We start from the raw sequence: 24640 nt of genomic DNA, 5'->3' as shown, positions 1-24640 counted from the left end.
CTTGCCTGAACTGAAGCTTGGCTCTCCCCTAAGGACTCTTCTTCTCCTGCAGCCCCATCCAACCAAGACAGCCCTTTCTCTCCTACTTCCCATACTTTATTTTTTTTAATTTTTATTGGAGTATAGTTGATTTACAATGTTATATTAGTTTCAGGTGTACAGCAAAGTGAATTAGTTACACATATACATATATCCACTCTTTTTTAGATTCCTTTCCCATATAGGCCATTACAGAGCACTGAGTAAAATTCCCTGTGATATATAGTAGGTCCTTATTAGTTATCAAATTTATATATAGTAGTGTGTATATGTCAATCCCAATCTCCAATTTATCCCTTCCCCGCTCCCCCCCCGGTAACCATAAGTTTGTTTTCTACATCTGTAACTCTATTTCTGTTTTGTAGATAAGTTCATTTGTACCCTTTTTTTAGATTCCACATATAAGCAACATCACGTGGTATATGTCTTTCTGTGTCTGACTTACTTCATTCCATATGACAGTCTCTAGGTCCATCCATGTTGCTGCAAATGGCATTATTTCATTCTTTTTTATGGCTGAGTAATATTCCATTGTATATAGGTACCACATCTTCTTTATCCATTCCTCTCTTGATGGACATTTAGGTTGCTTCCACATCTTGGCTGTTGTAAATAGTGCTGCTATGGCGTTGGGGTGCGTGTATCTTTTCGAATTATGGTTTTCTCCAGGTATATGCCCAGTAGTGGTATTACTGGATCATATGATAGCTCTATTTTTCGTTTTTTAAGGAACCTCCATACTCTTCTCCCGTACTTTAGATTCTTTCTTGCTGCTCAACGTGTCTTCCAAACCTTTTCTCTTCCCATCATCTTTAAAAAAAATCCTGCTATAAAGTTCAAACTGAGTTCACACGTGAGCATCCAGTACCGGCTTCTTAATTATTTCATCCACCCACACCCTTCCCCCCTCCCTCCTCACCCTGAAACTCCCCCTTATTCATTCCTGGCTCCATCCCCCTCCTCTGCTCAAGCTCTAAACCTTGGAGGGTCCTATCCTGGACCCTGTCCTGCCTTCTATCTGTGTGCTGTCATCCAGGCCCATGGTTTTATCTGTATTCCATTGACCCCTAGTTTGTACCTACAGCCTTGACCTCTCCCATGAACTCCAGATCTCTCCAGCTCCCTGCTCACCGCGCTCTTGCATGTCCCACTGGCAGCTCAAGTTTAGCACGGACAGAACAGAGCGACCTCTTTGCCTCCCTGCCCTCACCACCTCTCACTGCTCCTGCTGTCTGCCCAGTCCAGGAGGCGGGACCACAACTCTCCTGGTTTCTCAGGCTGCTTCCCCTGTATCCAGTCCATCGTCTCAACTCTACTGCCACAATATATCTCAGATGCAAGTACTCTTCTCCATCTATCCACGTCCACCACCCTAGTCCAAGCTGCTATCCTCGCCAGCAGCACTGTGAAGTCCCACTGATCCCAGCCCTGGAAGGGACTTGAACTTACAGAGTGTCTGGTCCAGGCCTGTCTCATCACAGCACAAGAAGCCCTGGACCACCAAGGATGAGGGACTTGATCATCAGGGGCGGACCTGAGGCTCACACCCAGGCTTCCTGGCTCCCAGCTCTTAGGGTTCTCTACCCCCAATATTTTTGGCAATAGCAGAGAACCTGGGAGACGCAAAGAGGTAGAGAAGCCCTGACTTCTTTCAGCATCCAGGATGGTGGGTGCTTGCCTCCTGGGGGTTTCAGTGGGCAGGATTCAGCCAGCAGTTAGGGGACCTGCTTGCACCCCCCAGGGAAGAGGTTGACATCTTGATTTCCAAGAGGGAACCGGGGAAAGGAGGACTGATCCTGCCAAGCCTCTCTGCCACCACCAAAGACCCTGGCTTGAGCACAATTCCGTGTCTTTGGTTCTTCCCCTTGGCTTGAAGATTTGCCCATCTCTAGCTAATACAAAGTGTTCTCTTTGTATCTCCTACTGCCTCCAGAATACAAGCTAGTTCCCTGACCATTGGCTGTCTCAAGGAGCCTCATGCATATGAAAATAAGTCCCTTGCTTTTTTTATTTCCGGCTGGTGGACACTTCCCATCCCCGCTCTGCTCTGCAGGTACCTCTCAGAGAAGCAATCACAAGTATTGATCTTTTTTTTTTTATGTTACTCAGGGGCCTTTTTACCCTTGATGGCGACACTGGGTATTTTCAGGGTGTTACTGCTGCCACTTTCCATGCGTTCTTTACTGGGTGATGCCCTGGGCAGAGGCTCTCCAGGCGACGTGCCCTCCAGAGTCAGCTGCCTTTGGAGGGAAAGTTTCTGGTGACTTGGCTTCAGTCTGTCTCCTTAGACCTTTCCTCCCCGCCTCCCTCCCTACTGGAAGATGAGGTCATAGTTTTGCTCATTTGTCTCCTCTGGTGCCCGAGTCAGTCTTGCAAAACTGCATTCAGCTTGATGGAAGAAATATGACTCTATCCAAGGCTGCCCAAGGTTGACCAGAAAGCCTGGCCATTGTTCAGTTTGGCAATATTTTGAAGAGGAGGTGCTTTTGTTAATTGAAGCTGAAACTTAGATTAGTGTGACAATTTGCAGTTGGCAAACACTCTTACATATATTATTTTATTTCATCTTCAAACGCATTATCTCCATTTTCCAGAGAGTTTGGTTCACAAACTTTCATGCTAGGCCCTGTCCTAGGCATCAGGATACAGGAATGAATAGAATTCTCTCCCTGCCCTTGAGCCAGTTAGTGAAAATGGAAGAGTCCCATTAACAGACAATATCAGGATCATATGCTGATGAGCACAGGATTTCAGAGAGTGCTTCCCAGGGGTACACAGCCTGGCTAATATGGGTAACACAAAAAGAGAGAACAGCTCAACTTTTTTCTTATTTCTCTTAAAGAAACACAGGTTAATTTCACAGAAAAGGAAAGTGGGCCTTTGTATGTCAATGTTGATGTCAATCAATTGCCCATGACTACCTGGGTTGAAGACCTTGTTGTTTTCAGAGGAGGCCATGCCTGAAGTCAGTGGAAAAGAATGCCGTGATTGATTAGTGATGTCTGTCATGGGCATGGGAAAGGTATTTGCTACCCTGGGTCTAGATTTAACAAGACACAGATGCAACTCCCATCCAGTAGAGGGATCAGATGGAAGGGTTAAGGGTTTCTGTTGTCATCTAGAGAATTCGTTTTTTCTTTTTTGGCTGCATTGGGTCTTCGTTGCTGCGTACGGGCTTTCTCTAGTTGCGGCAAGCGGGGGCTACTCTTTGTTGCAGTGCGCGGGCTTCTCACTGTGGTGGCTTCTCTTGTGCTGGAGCACGGGCTCTAGGCACACGGGCTTCAGTAGTTGTGGCTTGTGGGCTCTAGAGCGCAAGCTCAGTAGCTATGGCACACAGGCTTAATTGCTTTGCGGCACGTGGGATCTTCCTGGACCCGGGCTCAAACCCGTGTCCCCTGCATTGGCAGGTGGATTCTTAACCACTGCACCACCAGGGAAGCCCCTCATCTAGAGAATACTAAAGCTCCTACACTGATCTCAAGGCCTGACCCCAGCTCTGGAAAGTGGCCGGGCTTATCTGCTCTGGCTGCTGTCAGAACCTTCCATAGGAACACTGGGCTTACATGGTTCTGACTTCCCATAATTCTCCTTTGCACAGACAGAAGCAAAGACCCATTCTTCTCACTGCTTCTTATGTTTTGCTGTTGTCTGTGGTCAAGTGCATGGGAGGGAAGGGAATTAAAAAGCAGAGGTAAGTAAGCAGTGTTTTTCAAAGAGATATTGGTCACTTGTATGTTTATTCCTCTAATCCCAGGATAATAAAAAGTTCCATATTGTAGGTTAACTCCAATCAATGACAAATGACAAATGTGATGAATGCTACGGAGGAGATGGGAGGGCCCGTGGAAATGTATAGCCATGCCGGCTCATCTTGAAAAGTCAGACAAGCAAACCTTTCTCAGTCCCAAAGCATCTGGTACAAGGCAGACCGCATAGCAAGTATTTGCCCCCATTTCTCCTCTTTCATCCAGAGTTCGAACATTTGCAGCTGTGTCCCAAATCCAGGGCTTGGCTGATTTTTCAAAGGCCTAAAAATAGAGGCTCCTGTCCCCCACCAAGCACTTCTAGAAGCCATTTCCCGCTCCCCTTCTTCTTGCAGACACCCAGGAGATCTCCTTCCCCCAAATAAAATCATGATGAAATCCCTGGAAAAGCCATTGCTTGTTTCTCAGAATGACTTCCCTGCAGACAATGGAGGTACTTTGCTTTCCCCAGAAGCACATTAGAACCGCAAATTAATTATAGGGCATAATTAGCCCTCTTCTCAGACTCTGCGCGGTGGGCACTTGGAAGCGAGGGTGATAGTAGTGGGCTTTGGATTGCTGCCTTAGGGACGAAGGTTTGCAGGAGGAAAACAGAGTTATTCCAGAGGAAGATTCTGTGACGGTAAGCTGTGTGTAGATTGTCCGGAGTGTGGTTAATGTTCACTGGTGGTAGGCAATGTGATTGGAAGAATGCAGCCAATAATTATTTCTGTCTTAATAGTTACGTGTTTATCTTAGTCTGCATTACAAAAATGTATATGCCTAATCTATCAAACCCATAGATTTATGGACATTCTTAGGATAAGGCTGAGTGTAGTAGCAACCTATTGCTACATAACAGATGACGCCCCGCAAAATTAGCAATAAACGTGTACTATCTCACAGTTTCTGTGAGTCAGGAATTCAGGAGTTAATACTGGGCGGTCCTGATTTGGGGCCTGTCATGAGGTTATAGTCAAGATACCAGCTGGGGCTGCAGTCCTCTGATGGCTTGGCTGGAGGTTCCACATCCAAAATGAACAGAAATCATTGTAAAGTCCCCCTAGGGAAGAGTTCTTGCAGGTTAAGGGATTTCAGAAGTTGTGTTGCTTACTTCTGGGGGCTTTTTCTTCTATTTTCTCTTTCCTCTGACATTCATAAAAGGAACCCCCAACAACAAGGCCACCTCCCCATCTAAGGATGATGTTTTTGTTTTAAAGAGGTGTCAAGGAACGACTCCTGCTCAGATTTGCCCGAGATCCAGAATGGTTGGAAAACCACTTCTCATACGGAGCTCGTGAGGGGAGCCAGAATCACCTACCAGTGTGACCCCGGCTATGACATCGTGGGGAGCGACACCCTCACCTGCCAGTGGGACCTCAGCTGGAGCAGCGATCCCCCATTTTGTGAGAAAAGTAAGAGTAGTCTTGTTATTTTCCTCTAGGTCATTGGATGGAAAATCCCTCCCATGGAGTATTTTTTGCGTGGATGCAGAGGAGCTATTCAGTGTAGAATCTGGCCTCTCTTCTACTCCACCAACACACTGGTGCTGTTCACCAATGTCATTTTGTAGCCCAAGGGCAAGGATCTCAGACCCAGGTGGTTTCAAAAGCCTGGCAGATAATGGAAATAAGTAAAGCAGGCTGGGTGTGAGACATTAGGGAATGGTGTGGACTGTGGTCAGCAGGAATATATGTAGCCTGTGTAAAAACATCATTCAAATTCAAGTCGTTAAAATACCTGCAGAAGCCAAGCAAAACAAATCTAAGTTGGCCCTAGGGCCCCAGTTCAAAACCCCTATGGTAGGTAGCCAACTTTTTTTTTTTTTTAAGGCACATGTTATTTTCTCAACAGTTCCAAAATGGAAATAGTTTGATCGATGATAATTTTTTAAAAGAAGTAGCTTGAATTTTCTGGCAATGCCTTAGTGAAGGTGTCTAGAGAAACAAGAAAACTTCTCCTTGTTTCTAAACCTTCAGTGGTCTTTCTCTTGCATTTACATTGAAGTAGACACTGGTAGGTAGCTGCCTTTATCCAGACAGCATCCAGCCCAGTCTCCTGGTCCCTTCTGCCTGCTCCCCTAAGTGCTGGCCTGAGTGCAGGCCAAGTGTGTCTAGTGGTAGCTGAGTTTCGCGTCTTGAAGAGGGGTAGCGACAGGAAGTGCCTCTAATGGTTTCTACCCTGATGTCTTAGTATCGGGGTGGGGGGAGCTAAATTTGGCCTCTCCCCTCATCCATTTGCTTCCCACCTCCTACATAAAGCTCTAGTCTGCAACCTTCTTCCTGGGAATCCTTGGATCCTTGATGATACTTTGGTAGATCTGTTCAGCATGACTTAAATCACCAATTGCCCAAGAAGAAATATTAAGTGCAGCAGAGAAGGAGGCTGTCAGGGAAGGAGAGCATGGGGGGGCTACATACAATTCCTGTCACAAACATTCCAACATCAAGGAAAATTATAACGGTGGGAAACATGAAAGAACTCGCTGAAGATCCCTAAAACTGGCTACACAGACACATCGATTTGTTCTGCAACAGAATGTGGGGTGTGTGCATGTGTGTGGATTGTGATAGAAAATAAAAAGGGACCGTGAGCTGTGCAGTTAGGAGAGATCCGTCACGAGTCCACCAGTGCTATCTGCATCATCATTATTATTCTTTAAACATTTTTAAAGGCTTGGAGGGGACATAACTAGCTCTCTATGGGGGGATCCCCTCCCATGCCTCAATTTTTGCCAAGAAAAGGCCCAAAGTAGAGCAGATAAATGTGTATTGGGCCTGTTGTGTGCCTGCGTGTTTATGTTCCCAGGCTGGGTGCCACGCTCACTCTGCGTTCAAGACACAGACCCACCGAAGCGCTTCTCTTCTAGTGAAATGAGAGCCGAAGAACCTCCCAGAACAATGGGGTCCCACCTAGAAGTCCCTGGATGTTATAGCCACCTTTCATTGGTTAAGCTCCACTCTTGACAGTAAAAGATGTAAATATATGACTATATCTTAAAATTGTGCCGGTAACAAACACGGTAATCAAGTGGTGGCAAAATAATGAGGCAGACGGTGAGGACCCCTTACGATCTGCTCTCAGGAGTTTATTCTGTTTTATTCCAATTGCATATGTTTGTATGTGTCTGTTACACACGTACGTAAATGTGTGTGTGTGTGTGTATTGTCGAGATATATATGGCTACACATACAGACATAGCTGCAGAGACAGATACTTTACCATAATAGGCATCAATTGCTAGAAACTGCCTTGCAACAGCTTTTTTCTTCAACTCAGAAATAGACATCTTTTCATATCACACATGTGATCTACTTCATTCCTTTTTATTTTTATTTTTGCAGCACAATGAGAAATAGGTTTTATTTAGTCTTAAGACGTTTCCTTTCTGCATAAATATTAACAATAGTGTATCATGAGTCACAGTGTAAGATTTACATTACCGTTGTCAATTTAAAACCCAGTTTCTCTCTTTTCCATACTTCATTCCTTTTTAATTGGTTTATTATTTTCCTTTTATCTATATTGACTTTTTAACTTAAAAGTAATGGACACTTAGGACTTCCCTGGCCGTCCGGTGGTTAGTACTCCGCGCTTTCACTGCCCTGGGCCCGGGATTCGATCCCTGGTCGGGGAACTAAGATCCCACAGGCGACACGGTGAGACCAAATAAATGAATGAGTGAACGAATGAAAGAATGTAATGGGCGCTTATTTTCCTGTAGTTAAGTACTGCAAAGAAAGCAGTGAGAAAGAGCTCTTTGTTCTCATTAGTGGTTGGTCAGGATTTCATGGAATGGTTGCCGCATGATATTTAACTCCTCTTATGTTAAAGGATTGCTTTTTAACCATTACAAATATAATATTATTATGTGCAGTGTGCAGTCTTGTATATGGGTCTTTGGGCCCTGATGCAAACGTTTCTTTGGGCAAATTCCTAAAAGTGAAATTAAATTCAAGTCTCTTTTGTCCTGGCCTGTTTTCCAGCCGCATGCAGTGTCTTTCAGACAGGGAAAGAACTAAGTGAGGAAATGTTCTAGATCATTCTGTAGTTCTCGGCAAACCAGTGGTCATCAGGCCCTAACACCCACCTGGTTTGGTTTCATCTCGTGTAGTTATGTACTGCACCGATCCCGGGGAAGTAGACCACTCGACCCGCTTGATTTCGGACCCCGTGCTGCTGGTGGGCACCACCATCCAGTACACCTGCAACATGGGCTTCGTGCTGGAAGGGAGCTCCCTCCTGACCTGCTACAGCCGTGAAACCGGCACGCCCATCTGGACCTCTCGCCTGCCCCACTGTGTTTGTGAGTCCTCGTTATTGGCTTGAGCCTCCGGGATGCATCTGGGGGTTGGCTTCTTCTTATTCCCGGTGGAGGGCTGGGCTGCTAGGAGGCGGTACCCACTCTTGGGAGCGTTTATCATCACTGTCCCCCAACAATAGCTACCAGGGATTGAGGGCATGGCTACTCTAACACTTATGGTAAGTTTATCAGGCACTGTGCTGAGTCCTTTACCAGATTTCCCTCTCTTCTTCCCTGGGTAGCTTCGTGAGGATGGCAGTACTGTCTCCATCTTCCGAAGAGGATACTAAGGTTCAAAGAGGCAAAATCATTGCCCCAGGTCACACAGCTAGTTAGTTAAGAAGAAGGCCAGAGGCAAACCCAGGCCTGCGTGACTCTAAGTGATTAAAATGGAGCCGTCCGAAGGGCAGTAAATAGAGTGATTCAGACTCTCTTTGACCTCCTCTGTGGGGCCATCAAAGCAAACGTTTGGTTAAAAAAACACTTTGGGGGGTTCTCTACCATAAAAACTCAAAAAAAGTCTTCCAAGGTCACTCTGAGAATGGAAGAGTAACTGCATATTCTCACCAGGCAGAGGAGGTGGAGAGCAGGGGTCTTGAGGGGGGTGGCGGGGTCTCAGCCTCGATGGCACATGGGAATCATCTAGGATGTTTTAAAACGCCCTGGAGATTCGGATGCAATTGGTCTGGGGTGTAGCGTGAGTTTCAAAAACTCCCCGAGGTTTCTGACGTGCTGACAGGGATCGGACCCATTGCTTAAGAAGAGCTTGAGGCTCTGCAGAAGGAACAAAGCCTCACACGATACCTGGGGTTTAGAGATGTCAGCTGCACTGCTGTTTTATGAGTGTGTTTTGAAGAGATCCATTAAGGGCACAGACAGCCCAAGCTCCCAGAGCTACACTGAGGTCTCGATAGTGCTAGGGAATCAGACTTTAAACAACAACAAAAGAATAGATGTTTATTGTATGTTTATGTTTATTGTAAACTACATCTTATGTGATGAACAGAGTGTAACTTAAGGACGTGGCTCTCTCTTGAAGTAGCTGTTTTGTCACTTCTCACAAGTATCAAAACAGGCTTCGTGGAGTTTTTTCATGGCCACAAACAAGCAGCCCTGCCATTTAGATGGATAAAAGCATTCACGGTTTGGAAGACAATTGGAAAGCAAGAAAATCCTTGTCCTTTTCCATTGGATAAACAGATACAGGCAGACCTCAGAGATACTGTGGGTTCAGTTCCAGACCAACACAATAAAAGAAAATATTGCAATAAAGCAAAATTTTGGGTTTCCCAGTGTATATAAAAGTTACGTTTAGCCTATACTGTAATCTATTAAGTGTGCTATAGCATTACGTCTAAAAAAAAAAAAAAGTATGTACCTTAATTTTAAAAGACTTTATTGCAAAAAAAAATGCTAACCCTCATCTGACCACGCAGGGTTGCCACAAACCTTCAATTTGTAAAAAAAAAACCACACACAGTATCTGTGAAGCGCAGTAAAGCAACGTGCAGTAGAACAAGGTGTGCCTGTACTTACTGAGCACTTACTGTATGCCAGGCACTGTTCTGAGCAGTCACATGCATTCATTCACATTCACATAATTAATTCATAACAGAGATGTTTGTTGCTTCTGATAAAGAGCAGAGCATGGTCAAATTCAAACTCTGGGGAGACCTTCCTCTCTTTCTATTCATGAGGCAGCCAAGGCCAGGGTCCCCTGTGGTAGTCCATGAATTCAGCTTTCTCAGCCCACAAAATGGATTTATCACACAGACCCAAATAAATGAAAAATTTAAGTGTACATCATCTACTTCATAGATTTTCCTTAATTGACATCTGATTCCTTTATTAGAGGAAGATTTATGTTTCTGGGTTCCCATTTTCTCTTCTCAAAAAGGGGGAAGGCGTGGTAAGAACACAACATGAAATGGACCCTTTTAGCAAATCTTTAAGTGTATAATAGAGTATCATTAACTCAAAGGCATGGTGGTGTACAGCAGATCTTTAGAAGTTACTGACCTTGCATAATGGGAACTTTATGCCTGTTGATAAGCAATTTCCCCATTTCCCCTTCCTCCAGCCCCAGGCAGCCACCATTTCACTCTCTGGTTCTATGAATTTGACCTTTTTTTAAAAGATTTTTTTATTGAAGCATAGTTGATTTCCAATGTTGAGTTAATTACTGCTCTACAGCAAAGTGATTCAGTTACACATATATATACAGTCTTTTTTTTTTATACTCTTTTCCATTATGGTTTTTCATAGGCTATTGAACATGGTTCTCTGTGCCAACCAGTAGGACCTTGCTGCTTATCCACTCCATATATAAAAGCCTACATCTGCTGACCCCAGCCTCCCACCCCATCCCTCCCCCAGCCCCCTTGACAACCACCAGTCTGTTCTCTATGTCCATGAGTCTGTTTCTGTTTCCCAGAGAGGTTCATTTGTGTCATATTTTAGATTCCACGTATACATGATATCATATGGTATTTGTCTTTCTCTTTCTGACTTACTTCACTTTGCATGATAATGTCTAGTTGCATCTATGTTGGCCCAAATGGCATTATTTTATTCTGTTTTATGGCTGAGTAGTATTCCGTTGTATATATGCACCACATCTTCTTTATCCATTTATCTGTTGATGGACATTTAGGTTGTTTCCATGTCTTGGTTGTTGTGAATAGTGCTGCTATGAACATAAGGGCGCATATATCTTTTTGTATTATAGTTTTGTCCAGATATATGCCCAGGAGTGGCATTGCTGGATCATATAGTAAGAATTTGACTATTTTTTAAAATAAATTTCCATTTTTAAAAAAATATTTATTTATTTATTTAGGCTGCGCTGGTTCTTAGTTGTGGCACACAGGATCTTTGTTGCAGCATGTGGGCTCTTAGTTGTTTCATGTGGGCTCTTAGTTGCGGCATACAGACTTCTTAGTTGTGGCACACGAACTCTTAGTTGTGGCATGCAGACTCTTAGTTGCGGCCTGCGGACTTCTTAATTGTGGCATGTAGATTCTTAGTTGAGGCATGCGGACTCTTAGTTGCGGCATGCATGTGGGATCTAGTTCCCTGACCAGGGATTGAACCCAGGCCCCTGCATTGGGAGCGTGGAGTCTTACCCACTAGACCACCAGGGAAGTCCCTGAATTTGACTATTTTAGATGCATCCTATGAGTAGAACCAGACAGTATCTGTCCTTTTGTGACTGGCTTATTTCACTCAGCATAATGTCCTCATCCATGTTGTCACGTATGGCAGAATTTCCTTCTTTTTCAAAGCTGAACGATATTCCATTGTAAGTATATACCACGTTTACTGTATCCATTCATCCATCCGTGATGTTTGTTTCCACATCTTGGCTAGTGGAAGTAGTGCTGCAATGAACACAGCGGTGCTAAGATCTCTTTAAGATCCTGATTTCACTTATTTTGGGTAAATACCCAGAAGAGGGATTGCTGGATCATAATGCTTGTTCTACCTTTAATTGTTTGAGGAACCTTCACACAGTTTTCCATAGCAGCTGCACCATTTTGCATTCCCACCAAGGGTTCCCTCTTCTTCATGCCCTCACTAACTCTTGCAGTCTTTTGTTTCTTTGATAATAGCCATCCTACCATGTGTGAGGTGATATCTTATCGTAGTTTTGATTAGCATTTCCCCGATGACCATAACGTTGAGCATCTTTCGTGTACATGTTGGCCATTTGTATATCTTCTTTGGAGAAATGTCTATTCATGTTCTTTGCCCTTTATTTTTTTTTTTTTGCTGTACGCGGGCCTCTCACTGTTGTGGCCTCTCCCGTTGTGGAGCACAGGCTCCGGACGTGCAGGCTCAGCAGCCATGGCTCACGGGCCCAGCCGCTCCACGGCATGTGGGATCTTCCCAGACCGGGGAACAAACCCGCGTCCCCCGCATCGGCAGGCGGACTCTCAACCACTGCACCACCAGGGAAGCCCCCTTTGCCCATTTTTTAATTGGGTTATTTGTTTGTCGGCTATTGAGTTGTAGGAGTTCCTTACGTATTTTGGAAATTAACCCCTTATCAGATACATGGTTTGCAAATATGTTCTCTCATTCAGTACACTGAAGATTTTTCTGATTGTTTTCTTTGAAATTGGACCCTTATCTGACACCATACACAAAAATCAACTCAAAATGGTTAAAGACTTAAATGTAAGACCTGAAACTGTAAAAATTCTAGAAGAAAACATAGGGGAAAAGCTCCCTGACATTGGTCTTCACAATGATTTCATGGATATGACACCAAAGGCACAGGCAACAAAAGCAAATATAGACAAGTGGGAATTCATCACAATAAAAAGCTCCGCACAGGGCTTCCCTGGTGGCGCAGTGGTTGAGAGTCCGCCTGCCGATGCAGGGGACACGGGTTCGTGCCCTGGTCCGGGAAGATCCCACATGCCGCGGGGCAGCCGGGCCCGTGAGCCATGGCCGCTGAGCCTGTGCGTCCGGAGCCTGTGCTCCGCAACGGGAGAGGCCACAATAGTGAGAGGCCCACGTACCTCACACACACACAAAAAAAAGCTCTGCACAGAAAAGGAGAGACTTTATTATTCTTTTTGCACAAGTAACAGGGAACCTTGGACCACACAACCCTGTGTTCCCATCTGCCTTATTCCTAGAATTTCAGAGCTGAAGGGAATCTGGGAGATAAAATGCAACTGAGGATAACCTTGAGATAAAACACAGCTGCCCTCATTTTACAGATAATAAAAATAGTTGTTATCTATCGACTGTGTAAGACATTTTGCTAAGCATGTTATATGTATTTGTGAACATATATGTATATATGTGTACAGTATGTGTGTATATACACGCACGTATACATTAAGGAAACTAAAGCTCAGAAGAAAATACAGATAACAGTAGTTATCATGTATAAAATACATTGCTAACTAAATTATATATATATGTATTTTTGTGAATGTATATATGTGCACACACACATATATAAATGCGTGTGTGGAGGGGGGTTTGTAAAGGAAATTGATTCTCAAAGGGAAGTATGACTAAGGTCACAAAACTTCTTTGTGGGCAGAGCTAGGATTCAGATTTAGGGCTCTGATCTCCAAGGCCAGCATCCCTTCCACCAGCCTGGCACCGCCATCATTTCACCATGGGTGGCAGGGCACAAACTCATACAGGGCTGTCCCAGTGGAATTGTAGTCTATGGTCCTAACCCCTTAGCCACCACCACATCCCTTCCCAGTCCCCAGACCTATGGGCTAAGTTCTGACACTGACTGGTTGGTTTCTGTTTGGGGCTTAATTGTGTACCCCCAAAAAACAATGTTGAAGTCCTAACCCCCAGTGCCTGTAACCATGAGGTTTGGGGAAATAGGGTCTTTGCAGATATAATCAAGTTAAGATGAGGTCATACCAGATTACGGTGGGCGTTAATCCAGTGACTGGTGTCCTTACAAGAAGAGGGAAATTTGGCCTCACATGGAGACACAGACATAGGGAGAGCATCGTGTGATGACAGAGGCAGTGACGGGAGTGTTGTACCTGCAAGTCAAGGATGCCAAGAATTGCCAGAGACCACCAGAAGCTAGGGAGAGGCAGGGAAGCATCCTCCTTCCGGAGGTTTCAGAGGGAGCAGGGCCCTGCTGCCTCCTTGAATTCAGGCTTCTAGCCTCCAGAGCTATGAGACAAGGAATGACTGTTGTCCTGCGACCCCTGTTTGTGGCACTTTGTTACAGCAGCCCAGGAAGCAAATACAACTCCCATTTCCCCTTTAAAATACTGAAAGGTGGAAATATTTTTTAAAAGAAAGAAAAGGCACCTCACTAATGAGGCACAGCCTCCAAAGACCCTCTGGGCTGCAGCACCTGCTGGGTTTCCGAGAAGCAGCCCCAGTCCCTCCAGGGCCGCCGCCTTTCCCCAAGATCTGCAGAGCTCTGGTGAGAAGGTGTCCCTGACACCCATGCTAATGAGTTCACGAGTCAAGCTGGGTGTCAGGAGACACGCCATCCTCCTCCCACATGCCAGGAGAACCCAGCATGGGGTTCCAGCATTGATCCAGGCAGATGAGGCCGACGGGAGATGACACACGAGGCAGGAGAACAGTCAGATTCTAGCAGCGAGGTGCCCAGACTGAGGGGGTGGTTGTATCTGGGTTCCGAGAGTATTTTTTGTTTGTTTGTTTGTTTTTGTTTTTTTTGTGTGGTACGCGGGCCTCTCACTGTTGTGGCCTCTCCCGTTGCGGAGCACAGGCTCCGAACACGCAGGCTCAGCGGCCATGGCTCACGGGCCCAGCCGCTCCGCGGCATGTGGGATCCTCCCGGACCGGGGCACGAACCCGTGTCCCCTGCGTCGGCAGGCGGACTCTCAACTGCGCCAGCAGGAAAGCCCCTGAGAGTATTTTTAACAAGGTTATTGGACATAAAACAGCTTTATTTATTTATTTTTTTAAATTTATTTAGTTAGTTAGTTTTGGCTGCGTTGGGTCTTTGTTGCTGCATGCAGGCTTTCTCTAGTTGTGGCGAGCAGGGGCTACTCTTCGTTGCGGTGCGTGGGCTTCTCATTGCAGTGGCTTCTCTTGTTGCGGAGCACGGGCTCTAGCCAAGTGGGCTTCAGTAGTTGTGACACGCGGTCTCAGTAGTTGTGGCTAGTGGGCTCTAGAGCACAGGCTCAGTAGTTGTGGCACATGGCTTAGTTGCTCCGTGGCATGTGGGATCTTCCCGGACCAGGGCTCGAACCCATGTCCCCTGCATTGGCAGGCAGATTCTTAACCACGGTGCCACCAGGGAAGTCCAATAAAACAGCTTTAAAATGTTTCTTCTGCTGAACCAAGGAAACAGCACTGATTTGATGAGCACCTTGGCTGTGCCCAGCCCTTCCCCAACATTCACACATTTAACCCTCACAAAACTGCATGAATGGTTTGCGTGTCCACTTAAGAGCAGGCAGAGAAGGCCCAGAGAGGGTTAGAAGCTTTCCTGAGGTCACACAGCAGGGAAGGGGAAAACCCAGCTAAAGCCTGCCTAACCCCCAAAGTGTCTTCTTCCTACCTCGTACTCTGCAGCCCTGGTTCCTGGGTGAAGCTCTGGGGCTCTACTGTTGACCAAGACTTTCCACCAACAAGCAAATCGTATAAGCTCTGGACATCTGCAGCCTCTGTTCACAGTCACTTGCCAGCGCCATCGTTCAGTCCAGCTGGGACTCAAAGCCATGTCTTTACACTCCTGGTCCGTTTACCCCAGGCCACTTCAAGAACAGACAGGTCAAGCGTAGGTAGAGGGAAGAGTCTGAAATTTGCTGTCAGACCCACCTCCAGCTCTGCTGTGTGACCTTGGACCAGTAGCTTGCCCTCTCTGGACCTAGGGCCCCCATCTATGAAAACGGATTACTACTTCCTACCACACAGGTTTGTTGGATGTAATTCGGTCATTTAACAAGTCCTCTTATCTGCAGGTGCGTGCTAGGACAGAGGTTCCCAAACTTTCTCAACTCACAGTATCTTTGGAGTGTCAGGATTGTTTCGTAGATTTCCTAGGCCAGATTACCTAACAATTCTATTTATTAAGCAGTTGGGTCCAAACCACTTAATAAGCAGCTGTATCCTGACAACGTAGGAGCTGCTTGAAAAAGTAATGCACATAAATTGAGAGAAAAGATTGTAAAATTTTTATTTCGTTCTTAAGTAATACTTATTTACAATTACAATTTACAGTAATAATCCAACTACTGCTGCGGGAGTGTGTATGCCTCCTGGGCTCTGCCACACTTCTCAAACTCTTAGCATCAGACTGGACTCTGCCACCTGCATCTCCTGTTCCACACTGATTTTGTCACAGTTCTTGCTTTTTAGCACAGCAACCACAGAAAACCTAGCTTTGCAAAGATGGGGCATCATCAAAAAGAATGCAGCTCCATTGTGAAGCAGTTATACTCCAATAAAGATGGTAAAAAAAAGTAAATAAACTACAATCTATATGCAACCAAAAAAAAAAAGAATGTAGCTCAATCTGATGTTAAAACTGAACTTTCTCAAGCTAGGAGTTCACATGAGGCTGGAAGATGTCACTGTGTCTCCTCAACATTTTTTAAAAATCTCACAACACCCCTGTGAGTTCATGGTGGCACCCGGGGGCATCATGGTATATAGTTTGGGAACAATGGTGTTAGGTCCTGAAAATATGGCAAAAATGCAGCAATATGTAAACAGACAGAGTCTGCATTGTCAGGGATCCTGGGGTATATTGAAGATGGGGGAGGAGAAACAAGTCTATGAAAGAAATAACAATGGATCCACAGTATCACCTCCTCCAGAAGGGCCTCCCTGACTGCCTAGGCTAGGTCATGTTTCTCTCATCTGCACTCCCATGGCTCCTATAGCTACACAGCACTTGCTGCAGCTTATCGAAATGATCTGTTTATATGTTCAGAGACTCAAACACATACCTTGCTTGCTAGGAATATATCCAATTGGTTCTTGTATCCCTTGGGCCCAGCAGGCTCAAAACATGACAGTATTTGTTACTATTACTGTCATCGTCCTTGTTAGCAGTACTAATGCAGGCTTTATTGAGTTTCGTGGCTTTGTTGCAGCTTCCTTCTTTGGTGGCGGCATGATAGATGGCTGCTGGGGGTCCCATCCAGAAGACATAAACCACAGCATGAAAAGTAATGAGACTCTGACAAAGACAGCGAGGGTTTTATGGGTGGCTCTCCAGAGAGGCATGTACGGATTCCCCAGGAGGCCCTGGCCCTTCACAGCCCTGCCCGCAGAACACCACAAGTACAAGATGTGGAGATTTCCTGACCTGGATAGAACCCACATGGCCAGACGGTGGCCACAGTAAATGTTTCCATTGATGAGTCATCCCCAGCAGCCTCACCTCGGCCAGCATGCCAGGCTCTAGCTGGGTGCCCTTCTTCATTTAAAAATTCCTGTCTCTGAGGAAGCAATAGCTCAGAGCAATTCACGATAGCCCAGGGAATTTGGGCAGGAGAAGGGCCCTTCATTATAGCAGAACCGTTAATTGCACAGGACTTCAAATCTAGCAGGTCAGGTTTGCATCTCAGCCCTGCCACTTGCCAGCTGCGTGACTTTGAACAAGCCAAAGCCGGTGTCCTCATCAGAAAGAATGATCATGCCAACCATCAATATAGACGCTCATAACAGTGTGTCTGGTATATAATAAGTGCTCAGTTAACATTGGTTGCTAATTACCACTCAGTTTCACTGCTCCACTACTGTAGAGTATATTACAAATCATTTATAGCAATAACCAAGAAACCTGATTTTGAGCGTTTCACACAGATGTGCTCTAAAAATGTACATTTTTTCCTATACTTAAAGAGAGGGGGGAAATGGGAGGAAGATAAAAATGAGGGTAGGTTTGTGATTATGTCTATAAGACCATCAGTCCAAGTCACTTGAATTCCTGGGAGAGAACAGGTTGAAATCACACGGATTGCCGTCAGAATTGTTTAAACCTTAGACACGTGATTCTCAACCAGGGGTGAATCTGCTCCCCAGGGGACAATTGTCAAAAGCAATTTCTAGAGACATCTTTGGTTGTCACAACAGGGGAAGAGGAGTGCTACTGGCATCTAGTGGGCAGAGGCCAGGGATGCTGCCCAACATCCTACAGGGCACAGGACAGCCCCACCACAAAGAATTACCCAGCCCCAAATGCCAACAGCATCTAAGTTGAGAAAACAATCTTATTTCGAAGTGTGGGTACCTCCTCGGTGTAGGAATGTCATTGACCAGCCACCAGCCACATCTCAGCTTAAGAGTGGGGTCTTGGTCCAGTCCGTATATGTAGCAGGCAGGAAAAAGTGAAGTCCAGAGACATTAATTGATTCACCCAAGGTAACACAGTGGATCCCGGCCTCCAGTTTCAAATTCAAGTCACTTCCTCATCACTTTCCTGCCATCTTCTGGGAGCTGAAGATAAATACAGATGCCTTCAAAGACAGCTGGTTTCTGCCAGAAGTGGAATTCCATGTGGAATTCTTTTCAGACTCTTACTGATGGTTGGGTCAAAATTGAATTGGATTGACTTTGGAGGCAAAGACTCAAATCATGACTCAGCCACTTCCTTCTTGTGGGACCTTTCGCAAGAGACCTTCCCCTGAGCCTCAGTTTCATCATCTGTAAAATGGCTGTATGGTGCGGTGATTAACAGTGGACTCGGACCACTTGGATTTGAATCCTATCTCTCCCGCTAACTAGCTTGACAGGTTACCCAGCGAGACACCCAACAGTTCTGTGCTTCATTTGCACCGATATGAAATGGGGAGAGTCATAACAATGTCTGCGCCTTGGGGTTGTTGTAATAATTAACTGAGTTTATAGGTGCAAAGCTCCAAGTAGTGCCTGGCCCATAGGATGCTCTCAGTAAACTGGCTATTCTGGTCAGTACTGTTACCACCTTTAAAGATTTAGGGGAGGATTAGAAATAATATCTGCAAATCATCTGGTACAGGATGGGTATTTGAATATTTTGGAAATCAGTGGATTAAATTATTAATTTCTTAACCATGTCAAGACACCTGAGCTGCAGTTCTGAGCCCTAAACCCTTCAGCCCTAAAGTTCTGGCTGGACTTTAAGAGTCTATTTCTGTTTTGTAAATCAGTTCATTTGTACCATTTTTTTAGATTCCACATATAAGTGATATCATATGGTATTTTTCTTTCTCTGTCTGACTGACTTCACTTTGTATGGTCATTTCTAGGTACATCCATGTTGCTGCAAATAGCATTATCTCATTCTTTTTTATGGCTGAGTAATATTCCATGGTGTGTGTGTGTGTGTGTGTGTGTGTGTGTGTGTGTGTGTGTGTATTCCACATGTTTATCCATTCATATGTTGATAGACATTTAGGTTGCTTCCATGTCTTGGCTATTGTAAATGGTTCTGCATGTATCTTTTTGAATTAGAATTTTCTCTGGGTATGTATGCTCAGGGAGTGGGATTGCTGGATCATATGGTAACTCTATTCTTAGTTTTTTAAGGAACCTCCGTACTGTTTTCCATAGTGGCTGCACTAATTTACATTCCCACCAACAGTGTAGGAGGGTTCCCTTTTCTCCACACTCTCCAGCATTTGTTATTTGTAGACTTATTTTTTTATTATTATTATTTTTTGCGGTACTCGGACCTCTCACTGCCGTGGCCTCCCCCGCTGCGGAGCACAGGCTCCGGACGCACAGGCTCAGCGGCCATGGCTCATGGGCCCAGCCACTCCGCGGCATGTGGGATCTTCCCGGACTGGGGCACGAACCCGTGTCCCCTGCATTGGCAGGTGGACTCTCAACCACTGCGCCACCAGGGAAGCCCATTTGTAGACTTTTTGATGATGGCCATTCTGACCGCTGTGAGGTGGTACCCCATTATAGTTTTGATTTGCGTTTCTCTAATAATTAGCGACGTGGAGCATCTTTTCATGTGCCTCTTGGCAAGCAGTATGTCTTCTTTGCTGGCTGGACTTCAGAATCACCTGGGGAGCTTTAACAAGAATATTTGGGGGGACTGATTAAAATTCCTTAGGGGGCAGAGCCGGCTCACTGAATAACCTAGGGTGATTCTACTATGAAACCAGGTGAGAACAGCTGAGGACACCTCCCCTTCATCTTCCGACCTGCTGTCAGTCTCTTCCTTTACCTCCAGATCTAAGAATTTGTCCTTTGTCACTTTCTATCTCCGCAGGGCCAGGACAGTGCCTGGTACAGGAAATATTGTGGAATACATGAACATTAAGTTACATGAAGGCAGGGGCCATGTCTGTCTTGCTCATTGCTGTATGTTCAGGGCCTGGCACATAGAAGGTGCTCAAGAAATATTTGTTATACTCATTAATCTGTTCATTTATGAAAGAAAATTCCAGGGGAAGTTTGTAGGGAAATCCTTCTGCATTGCCACTGCCACCTGCTGGCCACTCTGCTACACTGCAGGTAATACACTTTTTTTTTTTTTTTTTTTTTTGTCTTAAGGATTTATCTTCTCTTGAGGATCACTTACTAGGAAGCTGGACTCCCAGGAGGATGGAAAGCCAGGGAATCAGATCAGCACTTACCTGGGGTCTGAGTCTTCACTCTCTCCCAGTAGAGCACTGGATTTCCAGGTTTCCTCTGAAAACCTTCCCTGACCTTCCCACCTCTGACTGACTCAGTGAGGTTTCTGCTCTGTGTTTCTCCCATCACAGCTGCTACCAAGCACTGGGTTGTAATTACCTGATAACTATTCCTCTCCCCCACTAGACTGAGTCCTGGGAAAATCGGAACCATGCTTCTTTAGTTCCCTACTCTATACCAGCTCCTAGCACAAGCCTGGAACATAGGGACAGAGCAAATGTCTGCTGGACTGAAATTTTTTTTTTTTAAAACCCAAAGAGTGAATTCTAGACTCTGGAAGTTCATAAACTGTAAAGTGTAGTGCATGGGGCTGCATTTCCCAAGGAGTATTATATACTCCATTGGTGATACCCATGTGGCTTTAGGCAGTGCCCAGATTAACTTTTCAAGGTTAAGAAAATCTTTAAAAATAAAACTGACATTTGAAACCTGTGATTATAAGAATGTTATTATTTGGGGTGAGGCTAAATTATGTAGCACTGTTTAAATGGAAAAATAAGTTAATAGAAATTTTTAAAAAGATTAATAAAGTTGGATTGAAAGTATGACCAAAATTGTAAAACCCAGAAAAATAACCAGCGTTTACTGGGTGCTGCTATATGTTGCTCACCCTCACGTGCATGAGCTCACTTCATCATCCTAGCAACCCTACGAGCTATCCCATTTCACAGATGAGGAAGTTGAGGCTCACAGAGGACAAATATCTTACCCACAGGTGCATAACTAGGATCTGAATCCCGGGCCATTAGGCACTTGAGCCCAAGAACTTCTATTCTGTAATCTTCTTTCAGTTGAATTGATGTAAGGTCTTTTAAGAAACATTTATTGGGCACCTACTGTGTGCCAGACTGCTGAAGATACAGCAGTGAGTAAAAGCCAACTCCAGCTCCACAGAGCCCAACCAGGTTGAAGAGCAAACTTTCAGAGGAATCATTAGGACTTGGGTGCAGGGTTTGGGTCGTGATGTTATTGCCTGTGTGTATTATAAAAGTAAGGCGTGCCCAACCTGTTTTTAAAACGATACATCAGTATGCTATATAGGACTATAAAATGTCAAAGGAAAATTTTCCCTTCCTACAGCTCATACCCCAGGCACACTCCGCAAGGTTAATGATACCTTACCAGTCCTTCTAGGTGTCTTCCGTGGACGCATAATACAATGCTGTCTTTAAGGGTTCCCGTGATTGATTGAAGGAAGACATTGTGGTTTGACCGGGGGCCCAGACATGGTAACATTGGCTGTTCTCAAGTGCCCGTGGGTGAACTTCAACCATAGAGATGACCTTGGTTTAGTGGAGGGATTAGCTTTGGTCAGGCGTTGGCTGAACCACCTGGTGCCTCATTTCTGGGAGTGTGAACTGAAGGGAATGCTAGTCCATATCTCTGCCTCTCTCTCTCAGCTGCTCTAACAGCCCCGCCCCCGCTGACTTGGGGGTCTCCTCCAGGTGCCCCTTACTCTTTTGAGCTTCTCTCTCTGATAGCAGCTGCCATCTCTTTTTGTTTAATTGTCCATTTGCATTTGTTTGCTTAAAGCACTGAGACCACAGTCGCTGGAGGGCAGGAATGGCGTCTGATTCGCCTTCTGGCCCCACTGCTGGGTGCGTTGTCTGGCATGCAGTAAACACTTGCTAAATGTTTTCTGAATAAAAGCTCGAGCGCCTGCCAAGGTGCATCTGCATTGTTGTAGCCACCTAGCGACCCAGCAAGTCCCTTTCTACAGGCTGGCTTCCTGGATTGCAGGTATGGGAGGAAAACAGTTCTTCACTCCTGACGAAGGCTGTTATTGAATTACAAAGAAAAAAACCTTTCAACCTCAAGAGGTTGGAACCCTAGGAACCTTCGGAACCTTCTAAGCCAGGTCCCTGTCGACCCACCCATTCAAAGAGATCAAAGCCCCAATTCCTCATTAGTGGTGATTACTGTCTCTAAGGCATAGTCATTCATTCATTTGTTCCTTGGAAAGGTGATACATTAAAATGCCTTCCTGAATGTCAGGCAGGTACCATGTGTAGAACAGTAGGGAGTGGTAAGGATTGTGGCTAACTGGGGAACATACTTCTTATCTAAGGGGGACAGCTTCTACTCAACACCATGTGAGTTGAGTGCTTGGGCTCCAGGTCACAATCATTGCCATGTAGTTATGTGAGCCCAGTATTATCTTATCTTCCAATGTTTCAGAAGAAGCCAGAAATTCAGATTATTACATGAAATACCCTGATTTGCACAAGCTAAGCAGAGCCCATGTGTAGGTCAAATTCACAGAGAAATAGGGTCTAGTTGGGACTTCTGTTATACTATGTGCCATCCACAATTTCCATGGGGCGAGGGGTTATATCTGTTTTTTTCACCTCTGTGTCCTCAGTGCTACTTATGTGTTGGCACATAATAGGTGTTCAATAAACATTCATTGACCCAGTGAATGAATGAATGCTTCCTGTGATGCAGGCAAGGTGCTAGGCACTGGAATTCCTGGCATGAACGTAAGATGAGTTTCCAGCCTGAGAGTGAGTGGGCAAGGTGTCAAACAGTGCCATAAAAGATTCTGAGGCTGTGTTGGAGGTCTGTGAAGGTTATAGAACAGGGTTCCAAGAACAGGGCAATTCATGCTGCTGGGGACAGATCTGGCTCCTTGGGGGAATTCTTGAGATCTGCCTTGTAAAATAAGGTGCTTGAAACAACCCATATTTATTATCTTACAGTTTCTATGGGTCTGGAATCTGGGAACAGCTTAACTGGGTCCTTTGGTTCAGGATCTCTCATAAGAGAGACCTGAGTCTCATCTGAGGCTGGAGATCTCATCTGAAGGCTCAATCAGGGGAAGGATCCACTTCCAAGCTTTGGAGCTCCTACTCCAAAGACAGTGGAGAGTCTGCTAGCAAGACAGAACTACAGTCTTATATAACATCCTCATGGAAGTGACAGCCCTTTGTCTTTGCTGTATTGATACTTTATTGGTTGGAAGTGAGTCACAGGTCCTGCTACAAAGAGCTGCAAAGAGTGTTAATACCAGCAGGTGAAGATTATTAAGGGCTGTTTTAGCCTTTCCACTGCACTCTCCTTTATTTTTTTTTAATTGGAGTACAATTGCTTTATAACGTTGTGCCAGTTTCTGCTGTACAATGAAGCGAATCAGCTACATGTATACGCATATCCCCTCCCGCTTGGACCTCCCTCCCACCCCCCTCCCCATCCCTCCCCTCTAGGTCATCACTGAGCACCAAGCTGAGCTCCCTGTGCTATACAGCAGGTTCCCACTAGCTAGCTATTTTACACATGGTAGTGTATTTATGTCACTCTCCTTTAGATAGGAAGGGGAAGGGCATCTCAGACAGAGGGAACAGCGTAGGCAAAGCACAAAAGGGTGAAACAGAGTAACCCATCTGGCAAAATGTGACTAGTTTGATGTAAACTAAGGAACCATTTGAGAGGGAGGCAGGAAGCAGATGGACAAAGCCCTAATAGCCCAATCTGGAGACCCTGCCTCTTCTCCAAGCGCAGTGGAATCACCAGGTGTGAAATAATAAAAGACCCACCTGCTCCACGTTCTAAACCGAGGGCCTGCAGAGTCAGGATGATGGCAAGCTGGGGGATTACACTAGTAAATTGTAAAAATCACTCAGATATTATAGGAATCCTTCAGGTAAAAGAGGCAGCATGTCATCTCTTCCGAGTTTCACTAATCAACTGAGTATTGGAAGCTGTGGACAGAAGCTTGTTTCTCTGAAACATGTATGGCAGGTGCAGCTGTGATATGTAAAGACTTGGGTCTTTGTACAGCAAAGCAAGATCCAGAAGGAGCAAAATGTTTTAGGATTTGGCATAGAAAACCCCTTGTTCTCTGTTTGTGGGAATGTAAAATGGTGCTGCCACTGTAGAAGACGGGATGGTGGTTCCTCAGAAACTTACATGTAGGATTACTGTATAGTCCAGAAATCCCACTTCTGGGTATCTACCCACAGAATTGAAGGCAGGGTCTCAAAGAGGTATTTGCACACCCATGTTCATAGCAGCTTTATTCACTATAGCCGAAAGGGGAAGCCATTCAAGTGTCCATTGACAGATGGATGAATAAACAAAATGTTTGTCCAGCCATACAATGGAATATGATTCAGCCTTAAAAAGGAAGGAAATTCAAACACAAGCTACAACATGGATGACCCTTGAGGATATTATGCTCAGTGTAATAAGCCAGTCGCAAAAAGACAAATACTGGATGATTCCACTTATATGTGGTCCCTAGAGTAGTCAAAGTCATAGAGACAGAAAGTGGAATGGTGGTTGCCAAGGGTTGGTTGGGAGGGGAGATGGGAAGTTAGTGTTTAATGGGGACAGAGTTTCCATTTGGGAAGATAAAGAGTTCTGGAGGCTGATTGTACAACAATGGAACTGCACAGAATGAAACTACTGAACTGTATACTTAAAATGGTTAAGATGGTAAATT

General features: G+C 45.1%; 1 protein-coding gene across 4 annotated transcripts in view; it reads left to right on the top strand.

The window, feature by feature from the left end:
• The window catches only part of SEZ6L (seizure related 6 homolog like), a 199466-nt gene that overhangs the window by 161333 nt on the left and 13493 nt on the right, over positions 1-24640 (top strand). For 3 of the 4 annotated variants that reach the window (XM_067700410.1, XM_067700409.1, XM_067700408.1), the window contains exons 11-12: positions 5003-5197; positions 7897-8088. In XM_067700410.1, coding sequence (XP_067556511.1) covers positions 5003-5197; positions 7897-8088 — 387 coding nt within the window. The remainder of the gene's footprint in view (positions 1-5002; positions 5198-7896; positions 8089-24640) is intronic. The other variant, XM_067700411.1, reaches the window with a different exon arrangement.

This window comes from Pseudorca crassidens, chromosome 12 (genome assembly GCF_039906515.1).
Source record: "Pseudorca crassidens isolate mPseCra1 chromosome 12, mPseCra1.hap1, whole genome shotgun sequence".
Classification (NCBI taxonomy): Eukaryota; Metazoa; Chordata; class Mammalia; order Artiodactyla; family Delphinidae; genus Pseudorca; species Pseudorca crassidens.
This window is presented reverse-complemented; position numbering and strand designations above follow the sequence as displayed.